Source organism: Salmo salar, chromosome ssa06, assembly GCF_905237065.1.
Source record: "Salmo salar chromosome ssa06, Ssal_v3.1, whole genome shotgun sequence".
Lineage (NCBI taxonomy): Eukaryota > Metazoa > Chordata > Actinopteri > Salmoniformes > Salmonidae > Salmo > Salmo salar.
In genome coordinates, this window is record NC_059447.1 from 72,094,864 (window position 1) to 72,107,867 (window position 13,004).

General features: G+C 49.4%; 1 protein-coding gene across 1 annotated transcript in view; it reads left to right on the plus strand.

The window, feature by feature from the left end:
• The first annotated feature begins 5,482 nt into the window (after window positions 1–5,482).
• Window positions 5,483–13,004, plus strand: part of LOC106607982 (probable methyltransferase-like protein 24) — a 50,754-nt gene continuing 43,232 nt past the window's right edge. Inside the window, exon 1 of the mRNA XM_014205523.2 lies at window positions 5,483–6,139. Coding sequence (XP_014060998.1) covers window positions 5,795–6,139 — 345 coding nt within the window. The 5' untranslated portion in view covers window positions 5,483–5,794. The remainder of the gene's footprint in view (window positions 6,140–13,004) is intronic.

The window sequence follows — 13,004 nt, forward strand, 5'->3', positions numbered from 1 at the left end:
TGTCTTGACTGGCTACAACAGGTACACCTGTTTGTGTTCAGAGTGAAATTGAACTTTGACTGATTGACTGACCACCTGCCACTAAACCATAGGACAGAAAAGGACCAATCGAATTCCAGAATTACACAAAATCTGTAAACTGTGTAGCCTTTCTGATAGGCACTTAACCTAATATACTGGACTACTGGTTTATGATGAACCTAATATACTGGACTACTAGTTTATGATGAACCTAATATACTGGACTACTGGTTTATGATGAACCTAATATACTGGACTACTGGTTTATGATGAACCTAATATACTGGACTACTGGTTTATGATGAACCTAATATACTGGACTACTGGTTTATGATGAACCTAATATACTGGACTACTGGTTTATGATGAACCTAATATACTGGACTACTGGTTTATGATGAACCTAATATACTGGACCACTGGTTTATGATGAACCTAATATACTGGACCACTGGTTTATGATGAACCTAATATACTGGACTACTGGTTTATGATGAACCTAATATACTGGACTACTGGTTTATGATGAACCTAATATACTGGACCACTGGTTTATGATGAACCTAATATACTGGACCACTGGTTTATGATGAACCTAATATACTGGACTACTGGTTTATGATGAACCTAATATACTGGACTACTGGTTTATGATGAACCTAATATACTGGACTACTGGTTTAAGATGAACCTAATATACTGGACCACTGGTTTATGATGAACCTAATATACTGGACTACTGGTTTATGATGAACCTAATATACTGGACTACTGGTTTATGATGAACCTAATATACTGGACTACTGGTTTATGATGAACCTAATATACTGGACCACTGGTTTATGATGAACCTAATATACTGGACTACTGGTTTATGATGAACCTAATATACTGGACCACTGGTTTATGATGAACCTAATATACTGGACTGCTGGTTTATGATGAACCTAATATACTGGACCACTGGTTTATGATGAACCTAATATACTGGACTACTGGTTTATGATGAACCTAATATACTGGACCACTGGTTTATGATGAACCTAATATACTGGACTGCTGGTTTATGATGAACCTAATATACTGGACTACTGGTTTATGATGAACCTAATATACTGGACTACTGGTTTATGATGAACCTAATATACTGGACTACTGGTTTATGATGAACCTAATATACTGGACTACTGGTTTATGATGAACCTAATATACTGGACTACTGGTTTATGATGAACCTAATATACTGGACTACTGGTTTATGATGAACCTAATATACTGGACTACTGGTTTATGATGAACCTAATATACTGGACTACTGGTTTATGATGAAAATGGCTGAAAACCATTCCCAACCAATTAATATAGACCCTTACTCTCCATATCCACAGCATGGATATTTCTTTAATTTATATCAACATGCCCCAATGTCACTTCCATAGGCTCTATGACTCCATGTGTTGTCTGGTTATTACCATCTATCTGCCTGACTGAAACAGTGTGCTTATCATTACAAAGATCTTCAACAAGTAAATCATTCATGAATTCCACAGAAACAGACAGAAATCTGATGTGGAGATATAAGGTTGGTAGTAACACAACAGTTCCCCAGCCAGCCAACCCCACCCCCTCCAGTAGTACCCCGAGCCAGCCAACCCCACCCCCTCCAGTAGTACCCCAAGCCAGCCAACACCACCACCTCCAACAGTTCCCCAGCCAGTCAACCACACCCCCTCCAGTAGTCCCCCGAGCCAGCCAACCCCACCCCCTCCAACAGTTCCCCAGCCAGCCAACCACACCCCCTCCAGTAGTCCCCCGAGCCAGCCAACCCCACCCCCTCCAACAGTTCCCCAGCCAACCAACCCCACCCCTCCAGCAGTCCCCCCCAGCCAGCCAACCACACACCCTCCAGTAGTCCCCCGAGCCAGCCAACCACACACCCTCCAGTAGTCCCCCGAGCCAGCCAACCCCACCCCCTCCAACAATTTCCCAGCCATCCCCACCCCCTCCAACAATCCCCCACCTGTTAGTGTCCTCCCAACTCTATGTCCACTCACAACCAGAGAAATTCCGACCCTGCTGCACATCTACATTCACGCACTCGCCAAGCCTCAAAACACCAATCTAACCACACACACACTGAGCTTGTACACATGCGCTCATGTGCTATACACACATAAGTATACAAAAATGCCTGCATGCAGGCACACACACACACACCCTGCTACTGTTTCCAGCACAGACACTCATTATTGGGGCAAATCTCCCCTCTCTTCCACTTTTCTCCCCTCTCATACACACATGGGGAGTCAATTTACCGTTTTCCTCTCTCTCTCAGTCCAGTTTTCTATCACACAAACACACTCACTCCATCTTTCTTTCCTTTTATTTTCTCACCATGGCTTTCCCTGTCCTACTTCATCTACCCTTTACTTTATTTCTTCCACAAGATGACCAGGTTTTCATGAATATGTGGACAGAACGATGGAGAGGGCTGAGATTTTCTTCTCACCTCTCCAGACCCTAGAACAGCTGAGAAAGAACAAGAGGTTCTGCATTCTTCCACCGTGAGAACGCAAACATCTGTCACACAGTCACTCACTTCTTAGCTACCAAGAGCTTTCTCACCAAAAAAGAGTAATAACGCGTCTACCTTGTGAGAGTGTTAAATGAATAGCTGGCTGTGACTGAAGCAACATTGGGATTATTGTGGTGAAGTCGTTTCGACACTCAATCTCTCTGAAGGACTCTATGGTCTTCGTTATTGATTTGTGCTGACTTCTGCTCTGCATGGCCAACTGGAGTGGATTTCACAGAGCCCGGGGTGAAGCGTAGAGTCACTGTCTCCTTTATAAACGACATCTGATTCTTCCCTGTTACTTAATCAAGTCTCAAGCTGTCGCACACAGCGCAGAGAGGGGAATGGAGACTGGCCTTCCTAACCGTCCCTCTGCAAGCATGTCATTTTGCAATAGTATGGTGCCGATACTGTACAAACAAAGCAAAACGTGGCATGTGAACTCCATGGAGAAAGTCTTCCACCTACAGTACGTTCCATTGGGTCCAGCTAGGTCAGAAACATACTCCTTTTCCAATTTGGTCTGGTACTTGAATGAATGGGTGGTGGTAGCAGACAGTGACCGTAGGGTTGCCAGTTTGAATCCTGGGGCTGACAGAGAAATCTCTCTCTCTCTCAGTCATTCTAATTAGACTTGCTTCACAGTGTCCCCTCATGGGGATTCCTTCTCCCCTTTCCTGTTCCCGTCCCCTCTCCTCACCCTAGTGAGCTGTATTCTGAATGTTGTACCACTGACTGGCCATATGGTGGCGCCATAGAGTGCTACATCTGTTAGAGCTAATAGCTGGATGGTGTTGCTGTGAGGGTTTAATCCATCATGTCCCTGTATGGCTCTGTGCTTGTCTTCTACCGTTACACACTTACATAACTGGGTTTTTCAGAGGTGGGCAGTGGACAACTGGAGGGATGAAGGAATGAAATATAGTTATAATTTCTCCACTTTCCTCTCCTTAGATGGTATACTATGAGATGTGTTCTAATGCAGTTGGGTATATACTGTCTGGCTGGTTGTAGGACTACACAAACAAACTTTATACAATATAGTAGTGCCAATAGACATGTACTATGCGGTAAAGCAGGTATTACACAGGCATGTGCCATATGTCAATGCGAGGGTCACATTCATGGGGTGTAATGTGAAAACACACTGTGTGTACACACACCCATGCACAAACAGGTACACATAAAACACCTACCTTGACTGCGTCAGGATAGAAGCTAGCTGTCCCTGAAAACCACTTAGAATTTGAGTGAAACAGTCCAATAAAAACACAGCAGAAGGAGACTTAATCTAATTTATAATTAATTGAAAGTAATATAATCTTTAACTAACGTCCTCCATATTGACTTGGGAAAATGACCCTGTGTAACTGCGTGTGTCTGTGTGCTACTTCTCTCTACATACAGGGGGCAGTAGAGCCCTGTGTCTCCAGTCAATCACAGCCTGTTTTCATAAATAAAGACTGCACTGTCTGATTGCCTCCATATTATTCTCTTCATAAAGCCTGTGTAAATCCTCAATCATTCCACCCACAACTTCACTGACATAAATTAATAATGTCCCCAAAAGTTGAGTGGATAAAGTTTCCCCAGCAGGCTAAAAATCCACTGTTTTTACTCTGACAATCTCCAATTGCCTACATTTTCCCCCCTCTGCAATGTCAATAACAGAGTTAATAGACGGGAGCTGCAGTAGGGGGATTGTAATTATTTTGTTTCTGAATAAAGGAGCGATTGGGCTGCTTCAGGGGGAAATCAATGAAGGAGTAGGTTTTAGATAGAGGCAGGAGGTGGTTTAGAGTGTTTCAACGTGATTTCATAGGACTTCAGTACTAATGGTTTATAGATGAATCATGTTTATAGCCCGAGTTTTCAGATTGCAGCGAGCAGAAAGAGCGAGAAAGAGAGAGAGACAGAGAGAGAGAAAGAGAGGGAGTGAGAGAGAAAGAGAGAGGGAACGAGGAAGAGAGAGAGAGAACGAGGGAGAGAGAGAGATGGAGAGAGAGAGAGAACGAGAAATAGAGAGAGAAAGAGAGAAAGAGAGAGAGAGAAAGCGAGAGAGAGAGAAAAAGAGAGAGAGAACGAGAAATAGAGAGAGAAAGAGAGAGAAAGACAGAGAGAATGAGAGAGAAAGAGAGAGAGAGAAATAGAGAGAAAGAGAGAGAGAGAAAGAGAGGGAGAGAGAAAGAGAGAGAAAAAGAGAGAGAGTGAAAGAGAGAGAAAGAGAGAGAAAAAGAGAGAAAGAGAGAGAGAAAAAGAGAGAGAGAGAGAGAGAAAAAGAGAGAGAGCTAAGGTAGATGAAGAACACTCACTCAGCCCTTCATTTCAAACACTCTGAAACATTTTCTTCTGGACCTCTGTATCCCTCTCTTCTCCATTCTTCCTATTTGTTTTCTTTCCCCCTCTCCTCTCTTTCTGTGATAGACTGCACAGACACGCAGTTCATACAGGGCTTCACTCTCCAAGACTGCACTTCCCTGTCTCCTTGTCCTTCTCTCTCTCTCTTTACACCTTCCTTCTCTCTCTTTGTCTCTCTGTCTCTCTCCTTCCATCTCTCTATGATCTCCTGTATGAAACAGTGTCTGTAGAGAGAGAATGTGAGGCCTTGGTAACAGCTAGCTGTGGATGTGTTGGCCCTGCCCAGTGTAGAGTTACACAGTAACCTAAGACACAGGGGAACGGAGCAAGGGAGAGAGGGAGGGGTCAGACGGAATGAGAGGGGTGTGTGTGAGAAAGGGGTGTGAGGGCTAGGACAGGGAGGGGAGAAGTTCCAAAACTTTTCATAGAGAGCAGCACGCTCTATTCCACTGAGTCAATGTGCAGAGGTTCACACACACTGACACATACAGAGAGAGAGAGTGAGACACACACACACACACATATACTAAATCACACAGGCACACTCTCTCACACACACACACACACACACACACACACACACACACACTGACATAGTTGTTTTGTGATGAACAGGTGTCCTCCTGTCTCACAAACCTTCAGCAATGCTCATGCTTATCTTGATCCAACTGTGGACTTAGGAGGAAAGGAAGGAGAGAAGGAAGACAAGAGAGACACACCACTCAAAGGAGGAGGAGAAGAAGAATGGGATAGAGAAAGAGAGCGAGATCAACAGTCTCACTGTTCAGGAGGCGAGAAAGAGAGAAACAGGGAAAAGTGAGATAGACAGTGTGTCCAGGCATGTGGAGAGACAGACTGACTAGAGGACTGGCTCTGCACCTGTGTCTTCTCCTCACCTTTCTCTGTGTCTGTCTACATGTTTACCTGGAGCTGGGGGAAAGGAGGGGGCCACCTTCGCCCCTCACCTTGGGACGTCCCACACAGACCAGCCAGGTGCTACTGGACAGTGGGGCGAGGAAACTGGGGGCCGCAGACCCCATGGAGCGCCGGGTTGGGGCTGAGGACAGAGCTGTGAAGAGAAGGGTGTCCTACGTACGCACGCCGAAGAAGGACTCTGTAGCAGGGAAGACAGTGGGCGGGGAGGAGCCCTCCACATGCTGCCCACCTCTACGCCCGAACAGAAAGGTGAGTGAGAGCGATTATACCTGCCGTAGGGTGATGTGACCACTAAGCACTTATCTGATCAGAAGTCAGTATCTGCTGTTGAATTGTTAATGATTGTGGAACTGTATAAGTATTATCGGATCCTAGAGCAGAGCTTAGTGGATGATACCCACCTGGAGCAGTGAGTCACTGAGGGTGAGTTGATAAGGGGACGTCCAGGAGCGCTCGTTCAGTCACTGTTGGAACAAAGCTGCTTAATCCTTTGAGTCTGACAGACAGAAGAGGAGAAGGGCAGTGGGATCAATAGAGGAATGCAGTGCAGTCTCTAAGAGCTGTAGGCTGAAGAGGAGAGAGAGAGGAGAGAGAGAGGAGAGAGAGAGGAGTGGCAGAGGGAATGGCGTTCCTTAGGTTACAGAGAGGAAAAGGACTCCTGTGTGGTCGAACTGAGCTGTTTTACTGTACTAAAGACAACAGACACACCACTCAGGGGAAGTACTGTATCTGATAGACTCTGACACTGAGATAGATACTCTCAAACTGAAAGACTCTTACGCGGAAACTTCTGACTGTGCAGAAAAACCTGAGAACACTGACATGTGCATTGAGTGAAACAACCAGCATTAGTTGGTTAAATAGTTGATATGCTATGAGATGTTTCTGTGTGAAAGTGGGTGGGCCAAAGATGACTCACTGTTTGAACCAGGGGTGTAAATATTTGCTACTAAGTTACTTTAGGGCGGGAGTCCCAATGTCCAACGGAGAGACAAAGACACTGCCACACAGACATAAACACACACACACACACCTCCACCCCTCCATCTTTCTCCTGTCTTCTTCCCTCCTGTCTTCTTCTCTCTCCTGTCTTCTTCCCTCCTGTCTTCTTCTCTCTCCTGTCTTCTTCCCTCTCCTGTCTCAGTCTCTCTCCTGTCTCAGTCTCTCTCCTGTCTCAGTCTCTATCCTGTCTTCTTCCCTCTCCTGTCTCAGTCTCTCTCCTGTCTCAGTCTCTCTCCTGTCTTCTTCTCTCTCCTGTCTCAGTCTCTCTCCTGTCTTCTTCCCTCCTGTCTTCTTCCCTCTCCTGTCTCAGTCTCTCTCCTGTCTTCTTCTCTCACCTGTCTCAGTCTCTCTCCTGTCTTTTTCCCTCACCTGTCTCAGTCTCTCTCCTGTCTTCTTCCCTCTCCTGTCTCAGTCTCTCTCCTGTCTTCTTCCCTCTCCTGTCTCAGTCTCTCTCCTGTCTTCTTCCCTCTCCTGTCGCAGTCTCTCTCCTGTCTTCTTCCCTCTCCTGTCTCAGTCTCTCTCCTGTCTTCTTCCCTCTCCTGTCTCAGTCTCTCTCCTGTCTTCTTCCCTCTCCTGTCTCAGTCTCTCTCCTGTCTTCTTCCCTCTCCTGTCTCAGTCTCTCTCCTGTCTTCTTCCCTCTCCTGTCTCAGTCTCTCTCCTGTCTCAGTCTCTCTCCTGTCTTCTTCTCTCTCCTGTCTCAGTCTCTCTCCTGTCTTCTTCCCTCTCCTGTCTCAGTCTCTCTCCTGTCTCAGTCTCTCTCCTGTCTTCTTCTCTCTTCCGTCTTAGTCGCTCTGCTCAGCGAGCCATGCTGCTCAATAGCTACCCACTCTCTCTTCTCTGAATGTTTAAAGAGAGACAAAACTCCAATCTCCCCAGCATGTCTCAACCGAGGCTTCTTGAAAATCACTGCAGGCTTGTTATGCCACATCACCCCCGCCCTGAGCACCAAGGGCTAGTTGGCTACTGGTGTGACATCAATAATACATAGCACCATATGTTGCCTGGTGCTCTCTGGTTTTTAACACGCATTTGTCACATAAGCTGTCCTAGAGCAGTGTTTCATCTCCAGCAGTCCCAACAGGGTTTCATCTCCGGTCCTCCAACAGTCCCAACAGGGTTTCATCTCCGGTCCTCCAACAGTCCCAACAGGGTTTCATCTCCAGTCCTCAAACAGTCCCAACAGGGTTTCATCTCCAGTCCTCCAACAGTCCCAACAGGGTTTCATCTCCAGTCCTCCAACAGTCCCAACAGGGTTTCATCTCCAGTCCTCCAGCAGTCCCAACAGGGTTTCATCTCCGGTCCTCCAACAGTCCCAACAGGGTTTCATCTCCAGTCCTCCAGCAGTCCCAACAGGGTTTCATCTCCGGTCCTCCAACAGTCCCAACAGGGTTTCATCTCCAGTCCTCCAACAGTCCCAACAGGGTTTCATCTCCAGTCCTCCAGCAGTCCCAACAGGGTTTCATCTCCGGTCCTCCAACAGTCCCAACAGGGTTTCATCTCCAGTCCTCCAACAGTCCCAACAGGGTTTCATCTCCAGTCCTCCAGCAGTCCCAACAGGGTTTCATCTCCAGTCCTCCAACAGTCCCAACAGGGTTTCATCTCCAGTCCTCCAACAGTCCCAACAGGGTTTCATCTCCAGTCCTCCAACAGTCCCAACAGGGTTTCATCTCCGGTCCTCCAGCAGTCCCAACAGGGTTTCATCTCCAGTCCTCCAACAGTCCCAACAGGGTTTCATCTCCAGTCCTCCAGCAGTCCCAACAGGGTTTCATCTCCAGTCCTCCAACAGCCCCAACAGGGTTTCATCTCCAGTCCTCCAACAGTCCCAACAGGGTTTCATCTCCGGTCCTCCAGCAGTCCCAACAGGGTTTCATCTCTGGTCCCAACAGGGTTTCATCTCCAGTCCTCCAACAGTCCCAACAGGGTTTCATCTCCAGTCCTCCAACAGTCCCAACAGGGTTTCATCTCCAGTCCTCCAACAGTCCCAACAGGGTTTCATCTCCAGTCCTCCAACAGTCCCAACAGGGTTTCATCTCCGGTCCTCCAACAGTCCCAACAGGGTTTCATCTCCGGTCCTCCAACAGTCCCAACATGGTTTCATCTCCGGTCCTCCAACAGTCCCAACAGGGTTTCATCTCCGGTCCTCCAACAGTCCCAACAGGGTTTCATCTCCGGTCCTCCAACAGTCCCAACAGGGTTTCATCTCCGGTCCTCCAACAGTCCCAACAGGGTTTCATCTCCGGTCCTCCAACAGTCCCAACAGGGTTTCATCTCCGGTCCTCCAACAGTCCCAACAGGGTTTCATCTCCGGTCCTCCAACAGTCCCAACAGGGTTTCATCTCCGGTCCTCCAACAGTCCCAACAGGGTTTCATCTCCGGTCCTCCAACAGTCCCAACAGGGTTTCATCTCCGGTCCTCCAACAGTCCCAACAGGGTTTCATCTCCGGTCCTCCAACAGTCCCAACAGGGTTTCATCTCCGGTCCTCCAAAAGTCCCAACAGGGTTTCATCTCCGGTCCTCCAGCAGTCCCAACAGGGTTTCATCTCCGGTCCTCCAACAGTCCCAACAGGGTTTCATCTCCGGTCCTCCAACAGTCCCAACAGGGTTTCATCTCCGGTCCTCCAACAGTCCCAACAGGGTTTCATCTCCGGTCCTCCAACAGTCCCAACAGGGTTTCATCTCCGGTCCTCCAACAGTCCCAACAGGGTTTCATCTCCGGTCCTCCAACAGTCCCAACAGGGTTTCATCTCCGGTCCTCCAACAGTCCCAACAGGGTCTCATCTCTGGTCCTCCAACAGTCCCAACAGGGTTTCATCTCCGGTCCTCCAACAGTCCCAACAGGGTTTCATCTCCGGTCCTCCAACAGTCCCAACAGGGTTTCATCTCCGGTCCTCCAACAGTCCCAACAGGGTTTCATCTCCGGTCCTCCAACAGTCCCAACAGGGTTTCATCTCCAGTCCTCAAACAGTCCCAACAGGGTTTCATCTTCGGTCCTCCAACAGTCCCAACAGGGTTTCATCTCCAGTCCTCCAACAGTCCCAACAGGGTTTCATCTCCGGTCCTCCAACAGTCCCAACAGGGTTTCATCTCCGGTCCTCCAACAGTCCCAACAGGGTTTCATCTCCGGTCCTCCAACAGTCCCAACAGGGTTTAATCTCCGGTCCTCCAACAGTCCCAACAGGGTTTCATCTCCGGTCCTCCAACAGTCCCAACATAACACATTGTTGTTGTAGCCCTGGGCAAACTCACCTGATTCAACTCACTGAGGGCTTGATGATTAGTTGACAAGTTGAATCAGGTGTGTTTGTCCGGGGCTACAACAACAATATGTATTGTTGGGTGTACTGGAGGACTGGAGTAGGGAAACACTGTTTGGGGTACTGGAGGTCTGGAGTAGGGAAACACTGTTTGGGGTACTGGAGGACTGGAGTAGGGAAACACTGTTTGGGGTACTGGAGGACTGGAGTAGGGAAACACTGTTTGGGGTACTGAAGGACTGGAGTTGGGAAACACTGTTTGGGGTACTGGAGGACTGGAGTAGGGAAACACTGCTGGGGGTGCTGAAGGACTGGAGTTGGGAAACACTGTTTGGGGTACTGGAGGACTGGAGTAGGGAAACACTGCTGGGGGTACTGGAGGACTGGAGTAGGGAAACACTGCTGGGGGTGCTGAAGGACTGGAGTTGGGAAACACTGCTGGGGGTACTGGAGAACTGGAGTTGGGAAAAACTGCTGGGGGTGCTGAAGGACTGGAGTAGGGAAACATTGTTTGGGGTAATGGAGGACTGGAGTTGGGAAACACTGCTGGGGGTTCTGAAGGACTGGAGTAGTGAAACATTGTTTGGGGTACTGGAGGACTGGAGTAGGGAAACACTGTTGGGGGTTCTGAAGGATTGGAGTTGGGAAACACTGCTGGGGGTGCTGAAGGACTGGAGTAGGGAAACACTGCTGGGGGTGCTGGAGGACTGGAGTAGGGAAACATTGTTTGGGGTACTGGAGGACTGGAGTTGGGAAACGCTGCTGGGGTGCTGAAGGACTGGCGTTGGGAAACACTGCTGGGGGTTCTGAAGGACTGGAGTTGGGAAACACTGCTGGGAGTACTGGAGGACTGGAGTTGGGAAACACTGCTGGGGGTTCTGAAGGACTGGAGTTGGGAAACACTGCTGGGAGTACTGGAGGACTGGAGTTGGGAAACACTGCTGGGGGTTCTGAAGGACTGGAGTTGGGAAACACTGCTGGGGGTACTGAAGGACTGGAGTTGGGAAACACTGCTGGGGGTGCTAAAGGACTGGAGTTGGGAAACACTGCTGGGGGTACTGAAGGACTGGAGTTGGGAAACACTGCTGAGGGTACTGAAGGACTGGAGTTGGGAAACACTGCTGGGGGTACTGGAGGACTGGAGTTGGGAAACGCTGCTGGGGGTGCTAAAGGACTGGAGTTGGGAAACACTGCTGGGGGTTCTGAAGGACTGGAGTTGGGAAACACTGCTGGGGGTACTGGATGACTGGAGTTGGGAAACACTGCTGGGGATTCTGAAGGACTGGAGTTGGGAAACACTGCTGGGGGTTCTGAAGGACTGGAGTTGGGAAACGCTGCTGGGGGTTCTGAAGGACTGGAGTTGGGAAACACTGCTGGGGGTACTGGAGGACTGGAGTTGGGAAACACTGCTGGGGGTTCTGAAGGACTGGAGTTGGGAAACACTGATGGGGGTACTGGAGGACTGGAGTTGGGAAACACTGCTGGGGGTTCTGAAGGACTGGAGTTGGGAAACACTGCTGGGGGTTCTGAAGGACTGGAGTTGGGAAACACTGCTGGGGGTACTGGAGGACTGGAGTTGGGAAACACTGCTGGGGGTACTGAAGGACTGGAGTTGGGAAACACTGCTGGGGGTTCTGAAGGACTGGAGTTGGGAAACACTGATGGGGGTACTGGAGGACTGGAGTTGGGAAACACTGCTGGGGGTTCTGAAGGACTGGAGTTGGGAAACACTGCTGGGGGTTCTGAAGGACTGGAGTTGGGAAACACTGCTGGGAGTACTGGAGGACTGGAGTTGGGAAACACTGCTGGGGGTACTGAAGGACTGGAGTTGGGAAACACTGCTGGGGGTTCTGAAGGACTGGAGTTGGGAAACACTGCTGGGGGTACTGAAGGACTGGAGTTGGGAAACACTGCTGGGGGTACTGGAGGACTGGAGTTGGGAAACACTGCTGGGGGTACTGAAGGACTGGAGTTGGGAAACACTGCTGGGGGTTCTGAAGGACTGGAGTTGGGAAACACTGCTGGGGGTTCTGAAGGACTGGAGTTGGGAAACACTGCTGGGGGTACTGGAGGACTGGAGTTGGGAAACACTGCTGGGGGTACTGAAGGACTGGAGTTGGGAAACACTGCTGGGGGTTCTGAAGGACTGGAGTTGGGAAACACTGCTGGGGGTTCTGAAGGACTGGAGTTGGGAAACACTGCTGGGGGTACTGGATGACTGGAGTTGGGAAACACTGCTGGGGATTCTGAAGGACTGGAGTTGGGAAACACTGCTGGGGGTTCTGAAGGACTGGAGTTGGGAAACGCTGCTGGGGGTTCTGAAGGACTGGAGTTGGGAAACACTGCTGGGGGTACTGGAGGACTGGAGTTGGGAAACACTGCTGGGGGTTCTGAAGGACTGGAGTTGGGAAACACTGATGGGGGTTCTGAAGGACTGGAGTTGGGAAACACTGCTGGGGGTTCTGAAGGACTGGAGTTGGGAAACACTGCTGGGGGTACTGGAGGACTGGAGTTGGGAAACACTGCTGGGGGTACTGGAGGACTGGAGTTGGGAAACACTGATGGGGGTTCTGAAGGACTGGAGTTGGGAAACACTGCTGGGGGTACTAGAGGACTGGAGTTGGGAAACACTGCTGGGGGTACTAGAGGACTGGAGTTGGGAAACACTGCTGGGGGTACTAGAGGACTGGAGTTGGGAAACACTGCTGGGGGTACTAGAGGACTGGAGTTGGGAAACACTGATGGGGTTCTGAAGGACTGGAGTTGGGAAACACTGCTGGGGGTACTGGAGGACTGGAGTTGGGAAAGACTGCTGGGGGTACTGGAGGACTGGAGTTGGGAAACACTGCTGGGGGTTC